The sequence below is a fragment of the Pistacia vera genome, unplaced genomic scaffold (genome assembly GCF_008641045.1).
Source record: "Pistacia vera cultivar Batoury unplaced genomic scaffold, PisVer_v2 Contig34, whole genome shotgun sequence".
Classification (NCBI taxonomy): Eukaryota; Viridiplantae; Streptophyta; class Magnoliopsida; order Sapindales; family Anacardiaceae; genus Pistacia; species Pistacia vera.
The window spans coordinates 750,376-776,681 of NW_022196157.1; the positions used below are offsets into that span (position 1 = coordinate 750,376).

General features: G+C 39.7%; 4 protein-coding genes across 5 annotated transcripts in view; 2 read left to right on the forward strand and 2 right to left on the reverse strand.

Moving 5' to 3' along the window:
- LOC116138219 (N-terminal acetyltransferase A complex catalytic subunit NAA10) overlaps nucleotides 1-1,474 on the forward strand; it is a 73,154-nt gene extending 71,680 nt beyond the window's left edge. The window contains exon 2 of the mRNA XM_031423938.1: nucleotides 873-1,474. Within this exon, the coding sequence (XP_031279798.1) occupies nucleotides 873-1,223 (351 nt within the window). The 3' untranslated portion in view covers nucleotides 1,224-1,474. The remainder of the gene's footprint in view (nucleotides 1-872) is intronic.
- A 1,316-nt stretch (nucleotides 1,475-2,790) lies between these two features.
- On the reverse strand, nucleotides 2,791-6,339 carry LOC116138279 (protein PNS1). Of its 2 annotated transcripts, XM_031423987.1 has the most exons (6): nucleotides 6,179-6,339; nucleotides 5,560-6,015; nucleotides 4,984-5,368; nucleotides 4,457-4,890; nucleotides 3,494-3,727; nucleotides 2,791-3,349 (listed from the first exon to the last, which is right to left on the reverse strand). In XM_031423987.1, the coding sequence occupies exons 1-6, from the start codon at nucleotides 6,197-6,199 to the stop codon at nucleotides 3,173-3,175; spliced, it is 1,707 nt and encodes a 568-aa protein (XP_031279847.1). In that variant the 5' UTR covers nucleotides 6,200-6,339; the 3' UTR covers nucleotides 2,791-3,172. The 2 variants fall into 2 exon arrangements, with proteins under 2 accessions (XP_031279847.1, XP_031279846.1); XM_031423986.1 differs by having other exon boundaries at nucleotides 4,457-5,368.
- Nucleotides 6,340-8,945: 2,606 nt separating this feature from the next.
- LOC116138281 lies at nucleotides 8,946-11,688 on the reverse strand. The gene is made up of 3 exons (XM_031423991.1): nucleotides 11,476-11,688; nucleotides 11,328-11,380; nucleotides 8,946-9,231 (listed from the first exon to the last, which is right to left on the reverse strand). The coding sequence occupies exons 1-3, from the start codon at nucleotides 11,564-11,566 to the stop codon at nucleotides 9,091-9,093; spliced, it is 285 nt and encodes a 94-aa protein (XP_031279851.1). The 5' UTR covers nucleotides 11,567-11,688; the 3' UTR covers nucleotides 8,946-9,090.
- A 12,421-nt stretch (nucleotides 11,689-24,109) lies between these two features.
- LOC116138310 (putative disease resistance protein At3g14460) lies at nucleotides 24,110-26,093 on the forward strand. Its single transcript, XM_031424030.1, has 2 exons — nucleotides 24,110-25,704; nucleotides 25,787-26,093. The coding sequence occupies exon 1, from the start codon at nucleotides 24,169-24,171 to the stop codon at nucleotides 25,669-25,671; it is 1,503 nt and encodes a 500-aa protein (XP_031279890.1). The 5' UTR covers nucleotides 24,110-24,168; the 3' UTR covers nucleotides 25,672-25,704; nucleotides 25,787-26,093.
- The last annotated feature ends 213 nt before the right edge of the window (nucleotides 26,094-26,306 follow it).

The window sequence follows — 26,306 nt, forward strand, 5'->3', positions numbered from 1 at the left end:
TGAAGATTTGACTCAAGATCTCCACAATTCTAATTAACAACTTCTGAAGATTTATCCATCAATCTCGCAGATGTTGAAGCTGTAAAACAGTTTTGTAAATTTAAATTAGTTTGTTATAATCTTAAGCTAAGTTTGTTAGCAGGTTAGCTAAGTCTGTTAGCAGGTTTTTCTGTATTTTAAAATTCAAACTTGTAACCAACACATCTATAAATACAAACGTTTGTTTCTGAGTTAGGTAANAGGCTATTGGTAAAATTAACACGAATGGTTGAATTAGGATGTGAGAAGTGCGAGTGTGTTGAACTGCTTATTAAAGCTGAATACTTGGGCAGCTTAGGATGATTTTTGTTCAATTGCTTTTCTTGCTTGTAAATTAAAACTTCTGTTAACTTTTCAGTGCCTGTAAGGATGGTGCTGAGAAAATAATTTCCAAAAACTAAGATGAAATTAAGAAATATGAGTTGCATCTGAATATTTTTTAATATCAGAAAGTGTGTGATATGGTATTCAAAAAATGTTTTTAGGATTAAAAAGGAATTTTTTTTTTTTTTTTTTTTTTATACCCGAAAAATGTTTTTGAAAACATTTCAACTAAACACTATAATTGCTTGTATCCCGGGTTTTGCGAAATGAGGAATTTTATTTAAATTTCATATCAAGAACTTGCTTAGCTTCTCATAGTATATTGCCTTATTTTAAAATGCTAATTAAATTTTAAAATGATCTTGAAAGTTAATTTGATCTCCTTGAGGCAAAGCCTTAGTTTCTGTAGTCATTTAGCTCTGGGGATAAACTTAAACAACTAAAGATTAGCAAAAACTGTAGGTGACATAAATTATTATGTTACTTATTTTTAAAGTGAGGTGGCGCAGGTGTTTGGAGCTGAGTATGTGTCACTACATGTCAGGAAGAGTAATAGGGCAGCGTTTAATTTGTACACAGAAACTTTAGGTTATAAAATTCATGATGTGGAGGCAAAGTACTATGCTGATGGGGAGGATGCTTATGATATGCGAAAGCAGCTAAAGGGAAAGCAGACTCATCACCATGCGCAGCAACAGCATCACCACCATCACCACCATCACCATCATCATCATCATCACCATGGTGGTGGGTGTTGTTCTGGTGAGGTAAAAAGTGCAGATGCAAGGAGTGTTGAGGCAAGAGGAGACTCAAAATCAGATTCGAAAGCCAGCACGAAATCAGATTCAAGAAATGGGTGATGACTGGAGGTAAAGTTAGTATTTGGAGAAATGGGAGCTATGGTTTTTCTCATCGTGTTTGTTAAAACATTATTGGTGGTATTGAATATTTATAATGTGTTTCGTAATAATACACTGGACAAGGAGTCACGTGGTTATTTCTGTTTACTACTCATATCGAATTACTGTCCTGAAGGTAGCTATTAAATGGTATCTATACTTCCTGTGTTGTTTTTTGTGCATATTATTATTTAACGGTTCATTGATGGCCATTTTTTCTTATAATGGGAGTTACACTACAGCAAGAAACATGTTTCTCACATTATCTTATGCATATTTGTTGGGTTTATACAACAATTGATGTTCATTTCCCCTTTCTTTTTTTTGACATAAATAAGTCACAGTTTAAAATTGGTGAGAATTGTATCTGTTTCGTGTTACGTTTTCTTCCGGATTGATGGTGTGTGGTCTCACAAATCTGATTTCCATAGATGATAGGAATGATTGATTTCAGGGTTACTTGGATCCTTTTTTATGTACCCCATTAGTTAGACATTCTTTGATATGTGGGGTAAAATTCTTTGAGATTTGACCTGGATATTTATCTTTGATATGTGGGGTTTTACTATCTGTTGTACATTTGACATTATTTATCTGGTTTATGCCTAGCTTTCTGTTGTAGCTGGAATGGACCTTGAGTAAATAAATAAAAATTTAAAATATATGAAATTGTATTGGTAGAGATGAATTAACCTTGAGTAAAAAATCTTTAGGGTTTTTCTTTGGTTAGTTTGTGATGCCATTTTTGAACCCAAACATGTTCATTTTGAAATATCTATATTACAACCTTCACCGGCTGTTGTTGTATTTGTATATTACATTGTTACCATATAACGTATAATTGAATTGACAAAATGCAAACATAAAATCATACAAGTCAATTTGTTGAAGGATGTTACCAGAAGATACTTTGAATACTGAAGGAAATTACTTGTAGAGATGGTGCAAGAGCATGCGTATCAGTCCTTGAAATTCCTGGTTTCTTCTAACTTACTCCATAGAAAATTAGAAATAGAACAAAACCCTCGAGTCCTTGACCCACCAGAAGATGGTGGACTTACTACGATTACCCGGCCATTAAGAGCCCTTGGATCATGGACCATGGTCAACCGTTTGTATTCAAAATTTGTATACTGCCAAGTTGGTGGCTGTCAATCATATTCAACATATGCGGCCTCTTTGCATCAGTTCTCGTGTCTATTCCTTTCCAAATTGACAGTTGAAAGCTGGTTAAGAAACAGCCTTTTTTTTCAAGTTACGTTCTCCGCATGGCTTTAACCACTCCATTTCTTTGTTTTTATGCAAAACGAAACCTAACCGAATTCCTTTGTTTAATAAATCTTTGATACTAATAAAATTAAGCCACGCCTAACACATTGCCTCCACTCTTGCATTATTCTAGATTTGTAAAGAGGTAACCCAATATTTAAATCCTGTAACATGGCTTCAACATTCAGCTAATACAGCTCATGCAGATTCTTAAAAGATTTCGTTGAAAAATATACTTAAAATATTATAAGATCAAAAGTCATAAAAAAAATTGAATAGTGGGGCTTTTTACCATCGAATATGCCAAAAGTATATGCAAAAATATGATACAAAAGGACACTTTTGTCATTGTAGCCTTGTTTGATTGGAATCTTAGTGGGCTCTCCACATTTCCTCCATTATCAATAACATCCAAGAAAAAGTTCGATATTTCACTATCAAAATTTGTTGTCACCACCAGCATTTCCACCTCAACGATTCTGGATCACTTGGCTGGACTTCAATTAGTTACTTGGATTCAACAGACCCCGTTTAGGTCAACTGGTGCATAGTACAGTTTATAGGGTGCTAAACTCAAGTCAAGCCATGTTCATAACATTTGGGAAATTTACAGGAAAGAACATGCCTTTTTAACTTATGAGCTACGTGTTGAATCGATGTGGAACTCGAGGCGTTGGCACGATGACATCACGACCAGCTTTTATCAAGGAGAGACGATCCTTGATCATTGAATCGAACAATCTGTTCGCAGGGTTTTCCGCATAGCATGCATAGTAGCAACTCACACAGGCATGAGGCAATGCCATTGAAATCCTGGTCTGAAACACCAAAATTTATAACCAAGTCAATTCAATGTGAGGATTACAGATATTGAAGAATAACCAAGTTGATCATATTGACATTGAAATGTGTAATTAGAATAAATGGCATAAAAAGACTAGTCAAAAAGGGAAGCTAATTACCATGAGGTATCCCACAAAGAAAGCAAGGAGGGAGATGGTGGCGGTGAAGGACTGGTGCACCTTGGTGGTCCAAGCAGCCACAACTATGACACATATAGAACCACTGCAGACTCCGGTAAGGAAGCAAAGAGCACTGGTCATGTCTGAGTCAACAATGCTTTCCATTTCTTGCCTTTCAAACAGCTCCCAAGTGTCCTGTGATGCCTTCACAAAGCCCTTGCCATATGCAGCTATCTGTGTAGTGGTTTGAATGTGGAATTATTACATCCCAAAATAAATTAAAGTTAAGGCCTTAACACCGAATATTGTTCTATAAATAACTAAGGTTGGACCACAATGACAGGCAAAATTTCAAAATATTGATTGCAACAGCATTATCCCAAAATTTGGAATTGACAATTCTATATAAACTGACAACAAGTTTTTCTATATGCTTTCAGATAAAAGGGAAACAAAGAAAAAGAAGTAAAAATTAATTGAACTAGTAAAGAAAAGCATGTGCTACTGTCTTAGAAGGATTTTGGACAATCAAAAATGTTGGAATTCAATAATATTTTGAGAATGGCTCCTCGAATTTTTCCCTGGATGGAATAAAATCAAATACTCTTCGTTCAAAACTTTCAGAAACAAATTTCTGAGAACTAAGCCACAATGAGTAGGAACTTTGAGCAAGAAGTCACACCCATGTTATCTTATGTTCTAGATAGAAATGGAAACATATCAGTCATCCATATTATCAAAATTCAACTGACAATAAGCAGTAAAATTTCTGCAACCAAGTGATCAATTAGCAAAACCGTTCTATTCAGAATCACCATGTTAGTTCTGGTATTTTTCTGTCTTCAGTTGATGGACTCCTTACCAGAAACTATATGCTACTTATAGACACATCACACAATACATGACATGGAGAAAAAACTAAGGAAAAACACTAATGTTAATGGCTATTATTAGCAACAATACCTGTACATAGGCCCAGCCATTTCCATATCTGAAGATGGACTCCATAACTCTAAGACAGCAATGTGCACATGAGAACATGAACTCATCTTCTCCCTCAAGTAAATTTAAACCCCGGGCAACAATTCTCATAGCTTCAATAGACGGCACAAATAGAGATCCAAGACAAGCACTTCCAAGATTCTTAGTCAAGGCTCTTTGGAAGCAAAATTGAGTACTAGATTGCATTCCCCTGAGATAATACAGAGCAATCACTCTACTAACTGTTAGATTAACAACATTCCTCATTACTTCTGTAGTCCAGGCCAAGCTCAACCCCAATGCAATGATGATTAAAGGCGGAAAGTAAAAATTCAAGGCTCCAACAACAGCTAAAATCCATATAGACATCCATGTGAAACCAGCTCCCAGCATCCAATAGGTGGGTTGATTCAAATCTGGAAACTTCGAAACAGGTTGCAATGATTTCATCAAAACTTTAGTACAAAACCCAATTCGCTGATTAACCCAACAAGCATATAAGCCATTACCAATTGCAAAGGCAATAAAGCAAACTCCAATGCCTTCGGTGGCGGGCTTTTGGAAGCAAACTAGGAGAATTCCAGCTGAAAGTGACATGAGGAAGGAGCTCCATAGTATGAAATGAACCATGAATTGAGGCCAAACCCTGACAGCCTTTTGCCAAGCAAAAGCAAGAGTAATGCTTAAAAGAGATGCAGCTTCAACTTGTGGCAGAAAATACTCCAACACCCTTTTCTCTGTTCTTTTAATAGAGTCTGATGCTACCAATAGACCTTGAATTCCCTTGAATACAAGAAAACCCACTAGCCCAACAACCACCACCATGTGAAGAACAAAAATAAACAGAGATATCTTGTTGGTGTACCTTGTTGAATTCAATGTTGTTAGTGATATCTGGTCAAAGACAGAAAAACACACCGAAAACTTTAGATTAATAACTTGAAAATTAAGCATCAACTCAGACTCCTCTGTAAACCTAAGAAACGGACTAATAAATTCATATTAATAAGAACTGCGAATAAACATGTAGAGATTTAACCTGAAAAATACTCAAAAAAAAAAAATATTATTAGTGTAAAACTTACTTGTGAGGTTGGTGTTGGAGTAGAGCGAGGCTGAGAAGGCTGAGAAGGCTGAGAAGGAGAAGGAGAAGGAGTAGCAACTCTAGAAGCTGCACCTCTTGTAGGAGTGGCACCCCTTGTAGGAGCGACACCTCTTGTAGGAGCGACACCTCTTGTAGGAGCGGCAGCTCTTGTACGGCCACCATTGATAACAATCCTCAATGGGTTTGTTGGGTTCAATGTTCGTAACATTGACACATTAAACCCTCTTTGATCACCACGAATATTGTTATCATTTCCCTCCACCACCTTTTCTTCCACAGACTCCACATGACCCATCTCCCCTTTCTCCACATCCCTCACTCTCTCTTCTTCTTCTTCATCATAATCTTCATCTTCTTCCTCTTCTTTCTTCCCATTCCCTTCTCTTTCTTCTCTTTCTTCTCCTTCTTCTTTCTTCTGACTCTCTCTCTCTTCCACCTAACACACACAAAAAAAAAAAGAAAAATAATATTCTTGTAAGTTCACAAGCATGTAAACATAATATTAATTAATAAAAACCAAAACTTTACATAAACATGACATGAAGACATGCAAATGAATTAAAAAAAGGAGAGTAGAGTTATTGTTTTCGTTATCTTACAGGAGGGTCAGCAGCACCCATGGCGGCGGTGATGACGTCAGATAATTTACAGGAAACGGCGGCGATGGAGTTAGTGAGGACGTCTAAACTGTAGTTGGATTTGATTTTAGATTGTATTATGATGATGATGTTATGCTATTGCCCAAATGCTTTGTCCCTGTTCTGGCTGTTACAACATTATCAGTTCTTTTTTATTACCAACAGTATCACAACAAGGTGGGGACCGCCTGTTTGCATATTCTGCTCACTTTCACAAGAGCGCGTGAACTTACGGCCGAATCATTGGGGAGATTAGTGCATGTGGTTTTTTCCACGTGGCACACGAGTGGAGCGTGGGTTTTGATTGCATATGTAAGGTGTAAAGTGAGGCGAACTGTGTTAGAGATGAATGGTGTTATGATGATACATTTGACGGCTCGGATTATTTAAGTAAGATTTTATTTTTTATTAATTATCAAAAAATCCTTATTCCATCTGAATAGACTTGAGATAAGCATTTTTAGAAGTACAATACTGATATCCGGATATCACCATAGTGGATGGGTAATCATTTTAGGTATATTATTCAAAATGTTTTAAGTTTGATTCATCTCGTCCCTAATAGATATGATTATTAAAGCTTTTATCTGACTGTTAGTTCCAAAATTCCGAATGATTAATTGAGATACGCATAAATTGGTTCAGACATTTTTGATCATAAAAAAAGAAATAATCTAGAATTTTAATACAAAATTTTACTGTTAATTTGACTTATTTTAAATTATGTACAAACTTAACTATATCATTTACGAGAGATTATTAAGTCTTTAAGTGGTAAAACAAACTTCAACAACTATAATAAGTCTTTCGAAATTACAAATATCATCGAAGAAAACCCACAAATAACTTTAAAAAAAATTTATAAATGCATTAAAAGCCTCGGATAAGGTGGCGAGATTTCATGGATGAAATGAATGATGTTTGAGTTGAGTCTTAAAAACATGTGGACCTAAACGTAATAATGATTTCGGGTTCGGGAATATTGAAAGGTGAAAAAAGAAAATTTTTATGGCCTGAATTTTCTAAAGGTAAAAAGAAGGAAGAGGAAGAGAAAGTGAAATGGAAAAAAGGGTCTAAAAATTTTCTTGGGGAGGAAAAGGACAGGAAAGTAGGATAAGCTCTATCATATTACATCACCATTGATTTCCACATACTTCCGCAGGCCGTGTAAGGCACTACAACCTCCTATCCCATTGTTGCTTCCCTTTTGAATTCTCATTTAATTATCATTAGTAAGTTTTTATCAAGAATATGTACAAATTAATTAATGAAGATTGTGTGATCCACAAGTTTTGTACTTCAAATTTGTAAATGTGAATTCAAACTCGTTAAATACTTAATAAATGAGATATCTTATTGGGGGTATAGTGGTGGGCCAATGTTTTCGCGGTCACCAATTTGGGAAACTTACCACCAATAGAGGTTTCATCAGTTTAATACAATGATATAGGGGTACACTGGACTTTTTGAATAAATGGTTAACAGTTTTGGTCAAACGATTGACCATTTTTCACAATAGAGTCGTTTGTCTAAAACTATCAATTGTTTGACAAAAACATTAGCGGTTTATTCAAAATAACTTTTTTTTACCTTAAACCGCTGCATTTAACTCATAGAAATACTATTTGAGAATCTCAAGGAGTTGGTTTGACGGTCAAAGAAGTTTGTTTTCTTTTATCGACTTCTTCGATTCGAACTGTGGGACCACCTACCATATTATAACTTACCTTAAACTATTAAGCTTGTAAGGTGTTCAATTGATTTTGAGAATTAATTGAAGTGTACATAAATTGACTTTATTCAAGAGTGATAATATTAGTTTCCCAAAATTGGGGGAGAAAAAAACTTTTGGTGCCAAAACTCAGAGGGTGGTAGAAGAACAAAACCTATTATTAATGGCTTTGAAGTTATGATACCAAACAGGAAGTGGGTGATGGAGTTATGAACATGGAATAAATAATGGAGCCAAGTTAAACTGTTATATTCCATGAATATTAAATGGGTTACAGAAATCTTCAAAGTGGTAGGTCATGAACATAAAAAATTGGTTGATCTATGCAATGTGGGCATAAAATTCAATATCATATCATGAACCCAACAGAATAGAATTCCAGAATCGTTGCTTTCAAAGTTCAAACACTTTAAAAATATATACAGTATTCACAAATCACATTTATCCACCACAACACATATCAGATACGTATTCCAGTGATCCCCGAAACAAATCTAAATAAAGGAACATATAAAGAGAACTAAAGTTAAAGCTTGACAGGTGGTAGGGGAAGAGCCTCTGATACTGTAAAATATTTGAGCGTTGGAATTGGCACGTGCCTGGAAAGCTGAAATCAACTTGAACATGTGTTGGATTTAAATGATGTCAGATAAACGTGACTATTGTTGAGTCAAAAGTGGATGACTTGGATCCACTTCACCATGTCCATAGCTTTTTAATAATCATTCATAATTGAGATGGGAAATTTTATGAAGAGGGCACCCTCATGGTAAGAATCAGAACCCACCAGATTGTTTTGAAACCCGGCCCCACCGACTAGATGCGTGCTGACATGCGTAAAAAACTGTGACTATGCTAACGTGCACCGATTCAAAAAAATTTGATTTTTTTTAGGTGACACATCACCGGTTTGACCAACCGGTCAACCCGAGACCCGACTTCTTTGCCGGGTATAACCCCCTGTTAGTTTTTAAAACATTGCCCACAACAACAATCTGATCAAAACTGTTGAACCTTGTTCCATTCTGTTCAATCTGGTATATAATTTTACAGATCTCAACTTCAAAACACAGAGATTAAGAACACATTACAACAGGAACCGGGTTTAGTTTGTATTTCCAAAAACGTTTTATATCTATGCTTAATCAGAGCCGGGTTTTTCATCCTTCTTGTTAGCAGTGGACCCAGCTGACGTTTTGACAATACTTAGTTGGCCACCTTCCTTGTTCGCAAGGGTAGCTGCCTTCACCTCGTTGCAGTGATTTATGAATTTGGTCAGTTCCTGAAATCATCATATAAGAGAAGGCAATGCCATTAGCAATATGAATGTGTCAAAAAAAAAAAAAAAAAAGAAGGAGATTGGAGTTAAAGGGATGGGATACAATGAGTTTCATATCCCTGGAAGAAAAATTGAATGCTAGTAGGCAGCCTTAATCAACTTTTTCAGGTTCAATCAAACATTAATGGGAATATGACTTCAAAATAATACACTTTCAAAGCAACCAAAGATGAGCACATAATGTAACCCACTGTTTATAGTCAAGAAAAAATATAACATCTTTTGGTATGTTTCCAGGCAGTTGCTGTGTCACGAAATTAGTGATATTACATAGTCAATAATTGATTACCTTGCAAGGTAAGAAAAAAGAATAGTAACAGCGACGTATTCAAGTACAAACAAATTTCCGGTTCATGTCCAATACTCACTTTCAAAGTGATAATAATTGGGCACAAAATGTTAACCCATTGTTTATAGTCTAGAAAACCCCAACAATACACAACATGGAAATAAAAGACCAATGCTAATGAAGTTACCTTGATATGAAGTTAATGATATTACCTAGTCAATAATGTGTTATCTTGCAGAGTAAGAAAAGAAGAATAGTAACAGTGACATATTCAACAAAAAATGCTTAGGTCTATATGGCTGAACATATCTCTGTAATAATACACAACATGGAAATAAAAGACCAATGCTACAAGAGTTGGCCATGCTTCACAGTCCATCTTAATGCAGTGTTTCTTGACAAATATGCTAGTTAAAAAACTGAAAGAACTACAAGAAACTTATAATATGCACACTACAGAATATTTCTAGCTGCAGAATCTTTCCAGCTTTTTTTTAACGTACATATAAGAAAAAAAATTACATAGGACAGACCCAGCAAACTCTCCTACTGAGCCCATTTTGTAAGACATTAATGCCTTTAAACTAACTGGCCCCTCCTCACCTTAGTACTAATTATGGTAAACTTAAAAAGATATATCACAACATCATAGATGTAATGTGCTAATAAAGTGTAATCAGGGGCATAAATATTACAAAAGAAACTAAAAATTCAACCGAGGAAGAAAAAAATTTGGTCTTGACAAGATGAGACTGCAAAATCTATTCCAGTTGAGTCTAACAATGAAACCAAGTATCCCTTTTGCTATTAAAATATGCTCCTTTTATGATCAAAAATAGCAAAATTCAAATTATGGATGTTTTCATCCTCTTTGATACCTCCTAAATATTTGTCTTCAAAAATTAAACAAACTTTGACAATGAAACTATGATTGTCTACAGTGACATGACCTGAATTTCGGGGTAAAAAAACCCACCACCACTCCTTTGGCCCAAAAAGGAACTAACAGAACACCGTTGAATGTCCAGAAAGCAGAGAGGAGAATGAAAAAACTCAGTCCCATCCACCAAATCTGGAGAAGGAACTCCTCACTGTATCCAGACAAAAATACAAAAGGTAAAGAGAAATGCTCCTATTGGCAACCTTGGTTCCAGTGACAAAGGTCTCCAGAAATTTAATATTGTAAAATCAACTTCAGCAAACAGACCAGAATACCATAACCTTTATGAAAAAACCACACACATCATCAGCCAAGTGAATAATCATCAACTTATCCCACCTTCTTGAAAACCCAGAGATCTGAACAAAATAACTATAGCCCTGATCCAAATCATGCTTCACAATATAACACTCTCAAGTAATACCCATAACAACAATACCATCACTGTGAAATGGCCTCAATTCTAGACATAGTGCCTAACAGAACCAAACATCACAGTGAAATACCAGCTAAAATATCAGTACTTATATTAGACCAATAATTATAGCTAAAATCAGTATTTAATAGTTCAAAATGCTCATACCAAAGCAAGGAGATCGTGGATTTTTGGTGCTAAAAACATACACAAATACAATCGCCCTTCTTTACTGTAAAATAATTTGCTTTTTGAGCACAAATTATTTATCAAAACTCTAACTGCCTATTCTTATGCCTTCTTCACATCAAACAAATACAGAAAATAAAAATTTGAAAAAATAAATAAAGGGTTTATATAAAGCCTCAATAAAGAGTTTGAAAAATGGAACATACTCTATCAGTATCCATGTCTCTTGTAATCTTTGAAGGCTTGACAACTCTTTTCCCTTCATAAATGAACATAAAATACATCCTTACAATTCAACCAAGAAACAAAAATAGACAGATAGTATTATTAGATACAGAACATAGACAGACTTACCTTTGCGAATTTGAACGGCTTTTCCATGGCGGTTGGGAGCTATTACTTTCTTCTTTTGTTTGCCTTTGAATAGGTTCCCTTTCTGCGTCATCTCTCTCAGACTCTGTATGCGGTTCTTGTTAGGGTTTTACAAAATCTTTTATGGAGGCTTACCGCTTATGTGATATAAAGTTAATATATTTATTAGAAATTGGGGTTAAGAATTATAACCCAATAAAATATATTTAAAATATATAGATCCCGTCTGTTCAATTGTTACATTATTGATTACAAACTATCATGTCGAGATTGTAAGAAAAAGTTTATAAAATTAGTTTATAACTAATTTTATTTAAAGTTATAAGAAAAAGTTTATAAGATTATTTTATGGTCGATCGTTATTGTAATTTAAAATACAAGATTCTAAATTGAATAAAAGATACATAAGCTGGACATGTTGCTTTTAACAATAATTCTAGGCATATAACAAAATCTTACAAAGATATAGTGACGTGAGAGAAAATGAAAGTAAAAGTAAATATGACGAGATTTTTCGCATTCATTCTTCCATTATTTTGGATGGCATTATGCTCATGTTGATAATGTGTTATACACCGTTTTATTTTTGGGCTTCGAGCCCAAAACACATCTATTGGGACCTATTAACTCTATTTAAACACTCAAGTATCCTCTCATCAGGATGATGCGGGACTTTAAGCGCAGCAAGTTTTATTTTATTGACCTGCCCACATCAAGTGGAAGTACAATGGAAATGAATGTAAAGGGAAAAATCATGTGGCTTCTCTTGGTATACTTTTTTGAATAATTTTATATTTTAAAGAGGATATGATATGATTTAATTAAATTGGATAAGATTCTGATAATGTGTTTGATACATTTTTTAAAATATTTTTTTAACTATTTACATTTGTTAATTTAGATAAACACCCACCCACAATAAAAGTTTATAAATGAACAAAAATACCCTCACCTACCTAACTGATTACTGATAGTCGGCCACCGCCATTTGACGGTGGTCGAAAGTTGTTAGAATAGTGCATGATCGGCTATATTTGTTTGTTTTTTGCCAGATCTATGGTCAAATGATGGCCAAGATATGACCATTGATGACAACCAAATTTCCAAATCCTTGGTCGTAGATGTGGCTGTTTTCAGCTAGATCCAAGGTGGATATGGTCGAAAACAAATAGATTGGCCAGCTTCGGCCGATCGTGCGTCGTTTCGATGCCAACAATCGATGGTGGTAGCGGTGGCAACTGGCGGCTGGCGGTGGATGTTGGCAAGCGACTGTTACTTAGATGGATGAGAGTTTTTTTATTAATTTATAAACTTTTATTGAGAACAATAATTGTTAAATGTTTTAAGTTGAGTAGAATATGATTGGATTTTGAATAATATTAAAACAAATATGTTTTTCACTTTTTAGAATATGATAGTAGAATAGAATAGGGTGGAAAAAGTTAAACAAATAAGGGGAGAGCTTTTTAAACTGTTTTGGGCCTACAATTACTGGTGTGGTCTCTAAATTGCGCTTAAATTCGTTTGAAAGATAAGCCTGATCAACAATATATGGAAATTGAAATTCCATTGGGTAATGCATTGTGAGTACATTACGATTAGTGTAAAGTTAAAGATATAAATTGTTGATGCTTGATTTTGACACCAACTATTCGCACGTGAGAAATGTTGAGCGGGCTTAGAAGTCACATGTGATTATGGAAATGTTTAATTGAATAAAGAGAGAAGAACAACGTTTAAAGTGGTTCGGATGCTCGCAAGGCGAATCCTAAGTCTACTAATACTGTACTAATGAGTATAGTCGGGTCGCGTTTAGCGAGCTAAGTTTTAGCTTTGAGAATATAAGAGAGAGAGAGAGAGAGAGAGAGAGAGAGAGAGAGTAAGCTTTTTAAGAGAGAAATTAGCCAATTCCACAAATGGGAGAGAAGTCATCTATTTATAGTGGGATGAACCAAGGTAATGATTACTAAATCTGCGAGTGGGGTAAATATCGTGTAAATCCATCTCTGCGTCCCATTGCTCACCTACCCACGTGATTTCCTTGACTCGTGCAGGGATTGGACACGTGGATCGTTTCTAACTATTTGCCAACCTGGCATACACTTACTACACTGGCAAGAGCATGTTGCTCACGTCATCACGCTGCGTGGCCACATCGAGCGGTTGTAGAACTTTCTTAAGCTTTTGACCACCCATGCTGACAAAGCTTCTACGTCAGCCCTATTTTTCCAAGCATAACAAAAGTCCCCTAGTTTTTAAGGTTTGAGAATCGAACCTTGAGAACTACACCATTATGCATTTGATTTGATATGTGCCGAATGACGCCCGATCGATCCGACCTGGCTGCAAGGAGGTCGCAAGACATTCCCATATAGGCGACCTGAAATGGTCTTCTTCCGTAAGGCCTATGACCTGGACCAGACCAGACCTTATTTAGTGCCATATTGATGGCGTTCTTACCTTGACTGAGGTTCGCGACCTGGTTATACTTAGCATATTGTTTGCTGAAGGCAAGGAGTCACATCGCTTCGCAACATATGCGATAAATAGTGTTTTACCTAATGACCTCTTCAGATGTTATCTGTTGCTCTTTGGCAGCTAATACATTAATGAAACACCTTTTGCTCTAACAGATGTTTCCTATGTGCAATAAGTGTCAGCCATGCGCATTAAATGTAAGCCATGCTAAAACGAAATTCCTTATTAGAACATTAAATGTGGATGAGTGTGCATTTAATGTGGAGGAGGGAAACGAGCCGTCGCTCAATTTTTTCAACGAAAGGAAGCGACGATTCGATTTCTTGAAGCGTGGCGATTACTTTTCCCTGTTGATTGATGACACGTGGTCGCGATCAACGGCGAGAGATGATTTCCGTTCAAACGTCGCTTGACTTCGGGAAAACCAAGTGCCACTTTCTTCACTATAAAATCCTAGGCCCACCTCAAGCAATGTCACAATACTCACTTATTCAAGAAGAGCAAGAATCTTTCGTGAGACCAAATTTTCCACCTCCCATATTGGTGCGCACTTGACATTCACAACAGGAAGTTTCATCTTCATACTCAAGAGGTAAAGATGATTCTTTCATTACTTTCCTTTTTCTTTTTGGTTTTCATGATAACCATGTGATAATGGTGGGCGTTTGCTGGTGGTTAATCGGAGAAGAGGCTTTCCTCTAGGGTTTGAGTCTTTGGGGTGGTCCCCAAGGATTCTTAGGATTTTTCTAGGGTTTAAGGAAGATAGTGTGTACCTTTTCTTCCACGTCATCGTAAGAAATCTGTACGACGATTGAGTAATTCCTGCATGTCGCTCTTTTTCAGATCATAGAAGAAATGGACTCTTCAGCAACCAGGACAGATGAGGGAACGACTTGTCGGTGTAGGATGCCCCAGAGGGTCCCTCACAGGAAAACTTGTCAATAGCCACAGTAGAGGAGATTCAAAAGGCGGTAGACCAATATGCACTTAGCGTAGATGTCTATCAGCATAGGACGTATACAGCTTGGAATCCGCCAGAAGGAATAGTTGCGATCTCCGAGAACATTTTTAAGTGCGGAGCATTGATTCGCTTTCACCATTTCATAAGGTCGGTCCTCGATTACTTTGGGGTCACGCCGTTACAGTTGACACCAAATGCGTATATGATAGTAGTGGCTATATATATCGCATGTGGCGAGAACGGTCTAGGCGAGCTGACCGCGCTAGAGCTTGGCTGCTCATACTATTTGAAGAAGAGTAAGGACAATGACTCTTTTTACCTCTCGAAGCGATCTACGATCGGGGGAAGAATACACAGTTACCTTAGCAACGTCGGGGCGTATGAGACGAAATTTTTCTTTTTTTTCACTATGATGGCATTTGCCAATTTAAAGAGCTTTCTTTGTTTTTTCGCAATAAACAAGACGACCAAGTTGGCAGCTCTCGTCGATTTCAACAGAATAACCGCCTTTGGTTTTCTACCCGAACAGAGTCGCGACGCGAGGCTGCTTGTGACAACCGCGAATCTGCGAAAATATGAGTTTTTCAACCCTAATGACCTTAGAAACCTTACCGAGTAAGTATCAGTAACTTTAGCCAACTTTGTTATTTGCATGGGGCGAACTGTTTTGTTAACGATGTTCGCATGGAGCGATCATGCCACCCAAGGTACCCAGGTCACTGAGAGCTAAGGAGTTCTCCTTTCCTCGTGTTGGTGCCATAGGACCATCTAGGGCAGCTCCAAACGGTCCCCCCATTGGAGAGACACCGATGGGTGGGTTGGTTCGACCAATGGGTGCTCCCCAACCTGCGGCTGCTTGCCCCAAGCAGAAGATGATGGCCTAGAAGTAAAAAAAGAGGAAACAGCTTCGGGCTGAGGAGTCAGAGTCAGAGTCAGAGTCAGAGTCAGAGTCAGAGTCAGAGGGTTTGGGCATTCAGCCCGGGAGGTCACAACCTTACCAGGCCTTTCGCTCGAAAGGACCTCCCAAGGGCACAACCGGCATCACCATTGCCCCTGAGGGTCTGCCAATAAGGCAAGAGGAAGTCACAGATCCCGGGAGGAGAGCGAGCAAGGAACCAGCGGGCGAGGTGCCACCTGTGGTCGGAATAGGCACTCCCGTGCTGGACTCCATGAGGCAATTCCCATAGCATTTGCAGCCAGTGATGTTCACCCTGTTGGAGTGCCACGACCTTCTAGCATCAAAGTTAGGTAAAATGGTTTGTCCTCGTCGAGGACTTTCTTACATTTCCTTACTTTTTAATGGAAAAGAATTTAACCTTTTGCTCTTTTCGATTTGCAGTCTCTGCTCGCCATGCACTTGGCCCAGCAGAAGACTTTGTTAAGGGCAGTTGAGGGGCTAGTCGAGCTGAGAGAAGAGAACGTGCGGCTTAAGCGGGACTTAAAAGTCGCACAAGCAGAGAAGAACCTATCCACCGTCTAGGCGAACCAATATTTATTTGAGAGGAATGCTATGCTTCGCACGGTGGATTTCCAGAAGGCCGAGTTGGAGAAGAGAGGAGATGAGGTTAAAGAGCTCCAAAGGACAGTGGCCAGACTCACCAAGGAGGCTAGCGAGAAAGAGCTAGAGCTATGAACGAACTCCGAGCGGGCCTTGCTAGCAGAGCAGGATAGAGCACATTTGTGGGAAACCACCGAAAAGCAGAGGTGGGCACTCGAGGCTGAACTCCAATTCTCCCAGGGTCGTGTCATTTCGCTAACCGAAGAAATGAAGCGACAAGAGTTGGAGATTGAAAGGAGGGTTGTTGACTGGTTGATCCAGTCCATCTATGCCCTTTGGCCAAAGAATCCCAACATAGACTTCACTGACCTCTCGGACAACTACCAGAGGATCCTCGCTTCCATGGCGCGAGCTGATGACGAGGAGGAAGGTCAGGGGCCTGATCCGGAAGATGAGCATCTGAAGTACGTCTCGTAAGAACCAGCGGCCGACCAGGTGTTTGACGACCAACCTGGGGATACCGAGGTCGCACCTCCGGGCCTGGGGATGATGGCCAGTGATGGCTTCTGCTTTTTATTGTTGTTTCTATGCTCGCAAACATGTACTTATTTTTATTATACAAATAAATAAAGAGATCGTTTCCTTATCCATTCGTGAGCACTTATAATTTTTCGTACCTCACCAATATTACACATGTGGACACGAGGTCGCTTTCTAACTATTTACAGTAGTATTTTTAGGCTTAAGGGCATAACCTTGTAGCAATATAGCCCCCAATTTGTAACAAAGGAGATATGCTCTTCGTCCGATGCGTACATCAAAATCTGATTGTATCCCGAGTAGGCGTCCATAAAACTCAGAAGCTCGTGCCTGGAGGTGGCATCAACAAGCTAGTAGATTCTTGGCAAGGGAAAACTGTCTTTCGGACAAGTTTTGTTGAGGTCAGTGAAGTCAACGCAGGTTTGCCATTTGCCGTTGGGCTTTTTTACCAAAATCAGGTTGGCAACCCAACTCAGGTAGAGTGCTTCCTAGATGGATTCGTTCAGGAGGACATTATCTACCTTAACTTTCAAGGCAGCATATCGCTTTGGATTCATTGCTTTTCTCTTTTGGCAGACCGACCTGACCTCACTATCGATATTTAGGGCATGGCAAATGATACTCGGGCTGATCCTGACCATGTCGGCATGAGTCCATGCGAACATGTAGATATTTTCCTTGAGGAAGCTGGTCAGGTTGTTAGCGAGCTGGGGGTTGAGATTACTTCCAATTCTCAACACTCGGCTCAGCTCGACTTGCTCTGATCGACTGACACTTCAGATAGGTCCTCAACCGGCCCACTAAATAGGCATTCTTAGATACGAGGATCCATGTTATCCTCAGTTGGACCAGGCTATGGTTCGATCCGACTGATCGCCATTGCCTGCTCAGGGATGCCAAGTGGACTGTCTTTTCCCTTGCACACCATTTGCACTGCCTTTACATAGTAGTCGCGAGATGCACGTTGAGATCCACTTACTTCCCCTATCCCCATGGGGGTGGGGAACTTCATTTTTAAATGGTAGATCGAGGTGATTGCTTTGAAGTTTTTTAGTAAAGGTTGTCCCATGATGCCATTGAAAGCGGACAGACAGTCCACCACTAAGAACTCAGTAATTTTAGTCACCTCATTGGTGTCACCCAATGTGACCAGGAGTGAGATCGTTCCCTTGGGGATCAGGTGATCCCTGGTGAAACCATATAGAGGGATAGAGGCAGGCTTCAGATCGGCCTCATCCAGTTTCATCCTTTCAAAAGCTCACTGGAACAAGATGTTCACGACGCTTTCGTTGTCCACCAGCATTCGGTGAACCTCGCACTGCCCTATTTCGAGCGTGATGACGAGAGCATCGTCATGGGGATGATGCAATCATATTGCGTCTTTCTCATAGAAGGTGATTTCCTCCTTTCTGCGAACCTTTGTTGGTCGAGGTGTCATGCTCATCACACTTATGGGGTCATGACGGGCCGCGCAAGCGTACCTTTAATGGGCACCTCGCGAATTCCCCGTGAGGTGCAGTCCCCCAAAGATGATCCCTATACTATATAGACCCTTGCGACCACGACGCTTATTGCCTAGTTCCTTTTGATTTTTCTCCCAAACGGGAGTAGAGTCATCGACGTACTCTTTGAAGTGCCCTTGTTTAATGAGGTACTCAATTGCTTGCTTGAAGACCCGATACTCATCGGTGTGGTGCCCGTTATCCCGATGATAGTGACAATATTTTTTACTGCTTCTGGCTGAGAGGAGATTTTTCATTGGTTCGGGCTCTTCGAGTAGACTAGCCTCTTCTGACTTATCAAGGATAGTCAAGACTGAGGCATTCAGAGGGGTATATTGACTCTTGTCACGATCACAACGAGGAACTAGGGCGTAAGATTTCTTGGGCTTATATCGCTGCTTCTTTCATTTCCGCTGATCATCATTAACTCATCTGCGATCAGCCTTCCTGTTCTCCTCCCGATCGGGAAGCATTGCCCGAAGAACCAGGGTCGTGGCGGTTGAGCGTCGCCACAGAGTTTTCAATGAGGAGATACTTTTCCGTAAGGTTGTAGAAGCGGGTGAGGGAAACTTTGTCCTCAGATTTTAGCTCCTTCCACAAATCCGTCTATGGATGAATTCCCACGATGATAAGAGTCCAAACGGACTCTTCGGGAGTGTGAGCTACTTTATAGAGCTCCTTGTGGAACTTGTCAATATAAGATTAGAAGGGCTCATCCCTCTCTTGCCTTATGTTGCTAAGGTAGCTCAGGGGCATTGAGAACTTCCTGTTTGCTTAGAAGTGTCTCAGGAATGTCGAGCTCATCTAGGGCCACGAGCTGATCGATCTTGTTGGGAGCGACCTAAACCATCGCTTGGCATGAGAGGTAAGAGTTACAGCCAAGCAATGACATTTTGCCAAGTCAGAGACTTGGTGGAGTTCCATGAGGTCGTTGAACTCGTACAAATGATCATGCGGATCAGAATTCCCATCAAATGCTCTCATGTCGGGCATTCTGAATCTCGACGGGAGAGGAGCGGTTAATACTGTCGAAGAAAAAGGAGACGCCTCTGTGACCTGCTCTTGCTCATTTCACTGAGCCTTTAGCTGATCCAGAGCTCACTGTAACTCCTCAATCTGAGGTAGTGGAGCTATTGGCGGATCACTTTCCGTAACATGGGTTCGACCCTCACGGTTACGGTTGAGGAAAGACTATAGATCAGATTCCTCCCCGCCTTGGCCAGTAGTTTTGACCAATCTCGATACACGCTGGCTAGAGTCGTATGATGACATTGAATGGTTTAAGGAACTTTCCCGACCTCCGTGGTGGTACGAACCGACCTGTAGACGGTGGCAATATCCCGCACGATGACGATCAAAGTCATCATTTTGGCGATTATAGGAATCTCCCCGCCTTGCACTTTTGTGGGAGTGCTCATGCGACGTGGCAAGGGACGGCTCGGGTCGTGACATGTCATCGAGTCGCAATGCTACGGGTATTCTACTCGGGGCGGAATCGGTGTTTGCCAGTCCCTCGGGGCCTTTAGGTTCGCTGTGCGCCACTTGCTTTCCCTTTCTTTGACGCGTTGCAGTGCGCACGATATGGGCTTTTGCCCTTTTCCGCGCTTTTGCGTGACTTGCAGGCGTTTTTGGTGGTTGTACTACCTCATTTGATTTGGGCGGTACGACCCGATCCAATCGGTCCAGCCTCTGGCTGACCATTTGAAGAGTATTGTTGAACCTCTCCAGGTAACTTATAATGGCTGGATCAAGTCATGAGCTTGAAGGGATATCTCCCATTTCATTTTGCTCGGCTCAGGGCACTTCGGGAGAAGTGTCCTCCTGTACCTGGGGGATTTCTTCATTGCCATAGGTGGTTCGCTCAGATTCAAAACCGCGAGCCACTTGCTGTTATGTGACCGACTAGTCAGAGATTCTCCTGATGAAGAACATATACTAAATTAGGCCCTCCTTCTGGCGCCAAACTGTTGATGCTTGATTTTGACACCAACTATTCGCATGTGAAAAATGCTGAGCGGGCTCAGAAGTCACACGTGATTATAGAAATGTTTAATTGAATAAAGAGAGAAGAACAACGTTTGAAGTGGTTCGGATGCTCGCAAGCCGAATCCTACGTCCACTGATATTGTATTAATGAGTATAGTTGGGTCACGTTTAGCGAGCTGAGTTTTAGCTTTGAGAATACAAGAGAGAGAGAGAGAGAGAGAGAGAGAGAGTAAGCTTTTCTAGAGAGAAATTAGCCAATCCCACAAATGAGAGAGAAGTCCTTCATTTATAGTGGGAAAAATCAGGGTAATGATTACTAAATATGCGAGTGGGATAGATATCATGCAAATCCATCTCTGCATCCCATTGCTAACCTACCTGCGTGATTTCCTCAACTTGTGCAGGATTGGACACGTGGTTCGTTTCCAACCATTTGTCAACCTGATATACACCTACTACACTGGCAGGAGCATGCCGCTCACGTTATCACGCGACATGGCCACATCTGAGCGGTTGTAGAACTTTTTTAAGTTCTGACCACCCATACTGATAGGACTTTGCGTCAGCCCTCTTTTCCAGGCATAACATAATGATAGGATTCCTTGATACTATAAAAGCCTTGACAACATTGGAGGGGTGCCCAAATCCCCAAAAGCAATAATATCTCTATACTTTGCTTACAAGATAAGCAACTGGAAAAGGAGTAACCTGCTTGTAAATTTCATGGTCGAAGTCCATTTGGCAACTTCCTTCCTTCATTGTAACTTTCTCAAGATTTTCTCTATACCGGTTCTCCATAATTCTTAGTCTCACCAAAGGCAGTACTATGTCGATCATTGGGGAGGAATTCTGTCTGTCACTGTTGACATGCTGATAGAAAAGTTGGTTTCTGAGGTATTTGTGCAGTTTGGTCTCCAAGAGAAAACCAGGCTGATCTCAAGAAGTGGGAAAAGACATTGGTGAAGATTTATGCCGTGCTTGACGACGCAGAGGAGAAGCAGATGAGACGAGTCGTTTGGTTAGAATCTGGCTGGGGGAACTCCAGGACTTGGCCTATGACGTGGAAGACATCCGGGAGTTTGCTATGAAGCTCTGCGTAGGAAGTTGTTGCTTGAACCTCAACTCAAGCCACCACCAGTATGGTACGAAAACTCATTCCTAGTTTCTTCACCAGCTTCAGTCCACGATCTGTTAAGTTCAATAAAATGATGAGGTCCAAAATAAAGGAGATCGATACAGATTGCAAATTACTGTAACTGAAAAAAACTGGAGTTGAGAGAGAATTCGGGGGGGAGGTCAAAAAAAGTCAGGGAAAGACTGCCACAACCTCTTTGGTTAATGAAGCCAAAGTATGGTAGGGAAAGGATGAGGAGGCAATAGTTGAATTATTGCTGGTGTGATCATTGATGATGATGATGTGGTCTCTGTTATTCCTATCACTGGGAGGGAGGGTTGGGCAAGACCACACTCGCTCAACTTGTTTACAATGATGTCAGAATAGTGAATCATTTTGATCTCCAAGATGGATTTATGTTTCCGACGATTTGAGTAACTAAGTGACAAAAAAAATTTTAAACCCATTGTTCCTGAGCAGGATGATAGCAATATTTTAGCCTCCATTTTAATGATCTAACCGGCTTCAATCAAACGAAAAGAGAACTCTCTGGTAAGAAGTTTTTGCTTGTTTGGATGATGTTTGGACGCAGAATTATAATGATTGGACCGTTCTATAAGTCCATTTGAAGCCTATTCACCAGGAAGTAAGATTGTTGTTACAACTCGAATGGAAGGTGTTTCATCGATAATAAAAACTGGTGCGGGTACTCATTGGCAAAATTGTCAGATCATGATTGTTTGCAAGTTTTTACTCAACACTGTTGGGAAAAAAAGATTTTAGTGAGCATGATCAAGACTTAAAAGAAAAATGGCGAGAAGATGGTTAAAAAGTGTGATGGATTGCCTTTGGCAGCCAAAACTCTTGGTGGCTTATTACGTGGTAAATATGATGTCAATGATTGGAGAGATTCTAAATAGCAAAATATGGGATATATCGGAAGAGGAAGGTGACATTATGCCAGCTCTCAAGTAAGGTACTATCATTTCCCCCACATTAAAACGATGTTTCGCATACTGCTCGTTATCCCAAAGGGTTATGAATTTCAAGAGCAGAAGATGGTTTTATTATGGATGGCTGGGGTTCTTGCAAAGTGAAAAAAGTGTGTGAACAAACTGGAAAACTTGGGCTGCAAATACTTCGTGAGTAAATCGAGATCATTTTTCGAAAAATCAGACTCCAATGCATCATTGTGTGATGCATGACCTATCCATGATCTTGCTCAATGGGCTGCTGGAAAAACTACTTGAGAATGGAGGATATGCACGAGGGTGACAATCAATTTGGTTTTCTGATAATCTTCGTCATTTATCATACACTGGAGGCCCATTGGATGGCATGGAAAGCTTGAAGCCTCCAATGGTGTCAAACATTTACGAACTTTCTTACATCACCGGTGAAACGAGAAGATTCCTCTGACGGCAGCCGTAAAGCTCCTTTTATTATTATAAATCAGAATCTGCTAGGTTCCCTTCTGTCACTTAATTTTTTTATCAGATGTTGCAGAAACACAGCGTTTAAGGGGATTATCTTTGCATAAATACTGTGTCGAAGAGCTACCATATGACATTGGAGATTTGAAGCATCTACGGTACCTTGATCTGTCTTACACTGATATTAGAAGTTTGCCTGAATCAGTTGGTAGTCTGTACAATTTACAATCATTTTGCTAGAGGGTTGTGCTATTCTAAGGACATTGTGTACAGATATGGGAACCTTGTCAGTCTGCGGCATCTCAACCTTTTCAGGTAAATTTATTGGAGGATATGCCTCGCAGGATTGGAAAATTAACCAGTCTCCAAACACTCCTAAGTATGTTTGGGCAAAGACGTTTGCTCGGGTTAGAAGAATTGAAGTCCTTAACCCATCTAAAGGAGAGGTCACATTTCGGATTGAGAATGTACACGATGCTAATGACGCCAAGGAGGCAGACTTGAATGGTAAGCAGAACCTGAATGTGCTTCTTTTGGAATGGACTTGTAGTACCGAAACTTCGGCGCGGGTAGAATCTCAAGACAAGTGCTGGAGTTGCTACAACCTCACCAAAACTTGACAGAGCTCAGTGTCATTGGCTATGAGGGTACAAAATTTCCAACTTGGATAGGAAATTCCTCTTTCACAAAAACTAAAGAGTCTAAGATTGCAGAATTGTGGCAATTGTATTTCCTTGCCTTCTGTTGGGACCTTCCCCTTCTCAAGGAACGTGTATCAACGGAATGGTTCGAGTGAAGAGCGTGGATCCAGAGTTCAATGGAAATGGTTGCTCGGCCCCTTTTCCATCACTTGAGAGACTCTACTTTGGGGACATGAAAGAATGGGAAAACTGGATTCCTCATGGACCTGGTCAAGAAGTTGAAGAGTTTCTAGCCTCGAGAGCTTTTTATTGTTCGTTGTTCAACTGAAGGGGAACTGCCAAAACGTCTTCCGAAATTGGAAAAGCTTGTCATTGAAAAATGCGAGCAACTGTCGGTGTCAGTTCCAAGTTCTCCAGTACTCGCAAATTAGAAATTATGGGTGCAACGAGGATGGATGGGAAATTGAAGACGGTGGTTCATTGAAGTCAGTGAAACTTATTGATGTATCAAATCGTGTGACCATGGGAGAGAGTTTTGTGCAAGGGGTACCAAAACTAGAAGAACTGAGGATTCGTGGTTGCAAAGACATAACTTTCAAAGGAATGGAATCGCATCAAGATATTAGCTCACTTCATGGATTGGCTCCTGAGCGCTGTTCCCAAGTTCTTTCCACGGTGGCAGAGGAAGAAGAAAAGCAACTACAACAAAGGTTGCCTTGCAGACTTCATAATCTGGAACTGAGGGATTGTGAAAACCTTGCAAAGCTACCGCAAACGCTGCATAATCTCAGTTCACTTACAGATATATCAATAAAAAACTGCTCAAATCTTGTTTCTTTTGCAGAAGTAGTTGGCTTGCCTTCTCAGCTGAGATCCATTACGATTGAGAATTGCAAAGCACGGGGAGTCGAAGCATTGGTGCACAGCAGCATGACATCTCTTGAAAGTTTCAAAATTTCAGATTGTGAGTCTGTGAAATACATTGCAAGAGTCCAGCTACCTCCGAATGTGAAGCGGTTGGACATCAAATATTGCAATAACTTACAGACTTTGGTGGACAACGAAGTTTCCGAAATGCTCGAGGAGAGTATCAACAGTGGAAGCAGTCAGAACACTTCTCTGCTAGAGTACCTGAATATTAGAGACTGTGAATCTCTCGCGTGCTTGTTGTCACACGGTGAGTTGCCATGCTCAGTTAAGCGCATTGAGATTGATAATTGCCCGAATCTTTTTTCCTTCTCTCCAAGAGGTAATCTTCCTACGGCTCTTGGATCCCTTAGCATTCGGCAATGCTCAAAGCTGGAGTCAATAGCAGAAACGGTGAATGATAACACATCTCTTCAGAGATTTCGTATCGATGGGTGTAAAAATCTAAAATTGTTACCCGATTGCTTGAACAAACTCAGCCATCTTCAAGAGTTTAAAGTAATGGATTGTCCAAGTTTTATTCAATTTCCAGATGGAGGGTTGCCCTCCACCAAACTGTCAACGCTTTACATAAATGAGTGCGAGAAACTGGTGGCCCTGCCAAATGGAATGTGCAATCTCACCTCTCTTCGGAATTTGACAATACAAAAATGTCCAGGCATTGTATCTTTTCCTGAGGATGGATTTCCCACTAACATTTGGTCACTCGAGATTAAAGATGCCAACATCTGCAAGCCATTGTTCGAGTGGGGATTGCACAGACTCACCTCTCTTTCTGAGCTCAAAATTAGTGGAGGATGTGATGACGTGGAGTCCTTTCCGCAGGAGGAGATAGGAATGAAACTTCCAACCTCTCTAGATACACTGGAAATTGAAAATTTTCCGAATCTGGAAAGCCTGTCCTCATCGGTTCAAAACCTGACCTCCTTAACAGAACTACATTTCGTTCGTTGTCCGAAGCTCAAATACTTTCCAAACGGGCTGCCCCCCTCAATCGACTATCTGTATATCGGTGGATGTCCTCTGCTGGAAGAAAAATGCAAAAAGAATGCAGGGTATTGGCCCATCATAGCCAACATAATCCCGGAATCTCCTTGAATTCTAATCAATTTTATAAACCTTCAGCCCAAGGTACGCCATTTCAATTTAATATCCTTGTTTAATTACATGGAATCTCCTTGGATTTTTATTCATCCTCGCTGCATCTAAACAGCCAACTTCAAAGATCTGCGCCTTCTCACTTGTTTTCACTGTGAGGATAGAATGCAGAGTATTGACTCCTCCATGAATGTCTTTACAAAGGTAACTTCATTTTGTGTCAAACTTGCAGAAAATCAATTAGTTAGAGATGCTGGTCGTGCAAAAGAGTTCTCAGTTGTTCAGGCTGTTCACCAATTGCTTTGTATAAGAATGTTTATATATGTAGGTTTCTTCGGTATCTTTGTGCCATCTTATGTGTTCAGTCTTCACATTTCTCTTGACATGGACACGAGGTTTCTTGTTAACTTCGTGTTTTTTATCTAGTATTTTGTATCAGTATCAGTTGTTTATCATAGGCTGTGCTGCACTTGCGCGGCTGTATTTCCATTTCAGAATTTTGTGGTCCAGTTGCCCACCTTTTGGTTGTGTATTGTGCTTCTGATTATGTATGTATATTACATTATTGGTACTGTATATTCATGCAGCAAAATTTATCACTCATGATTAATAAATAATAATAGTGATTATAGGTA

What these genes read in the sequence shown, in the direction of transcription:
- LOC116138279 (XM_031423986.1), bottom strand. Translation starts at nt 6,199, where the DNA reads ATGGGTGCTGCTGACCCTCCT. An exon ending in TGGGTGCTGCTGACCCTCCT is followed by an intron (nt 6,016 to 6,178) that starts GTAAGATAACGA and finishes TGTGTGTGTTAG; the next exon opens with GTGGAAGAGAGAGAGAGTCA. An exon ending in TCTTTGTGGGATACCTCATG is followed by an intron (nt 3,350 to 3,493) that starts GTAATTAGCTTC and finishes TTGGTGTTTCAG; the next exon opens with ACCAGGATTTCAATGGCATT.
- LOC116138281 (XM_031423991.1), bottom strand. Translation starts at nt 11,566, where the DNA reads ATGACGCAGAAAGGGAACCTATTCAAAGGCAAACAAAAGAAGAAAGTA. An exon ending in AGCCGTTCAAATTCGCAAAG is followed by an intron (nt 11,381 to 11,475) that starts GTAAGTCTGTCT and finishes TCATTTATGAAG; the next exon opens with GGAAAAGAGTTGTCAAGCCT. An exon ending in GAGACATGGATACTGATAGA is followed by an intron (nt 9,232 to 11,327) that starts GTATGTTCCATT and finishes TGATGATTTCAG; the next exon opens with GAACTGACCAAATTCATAAA.
- LOC116138310 (XM_031424030.1), top strand. Translation starts at nt 24,169, where the DNA reads ATGGGAGAGAGTTTTGTGCAAGGGGTACCAAAACTAGAAGAACTGAGG.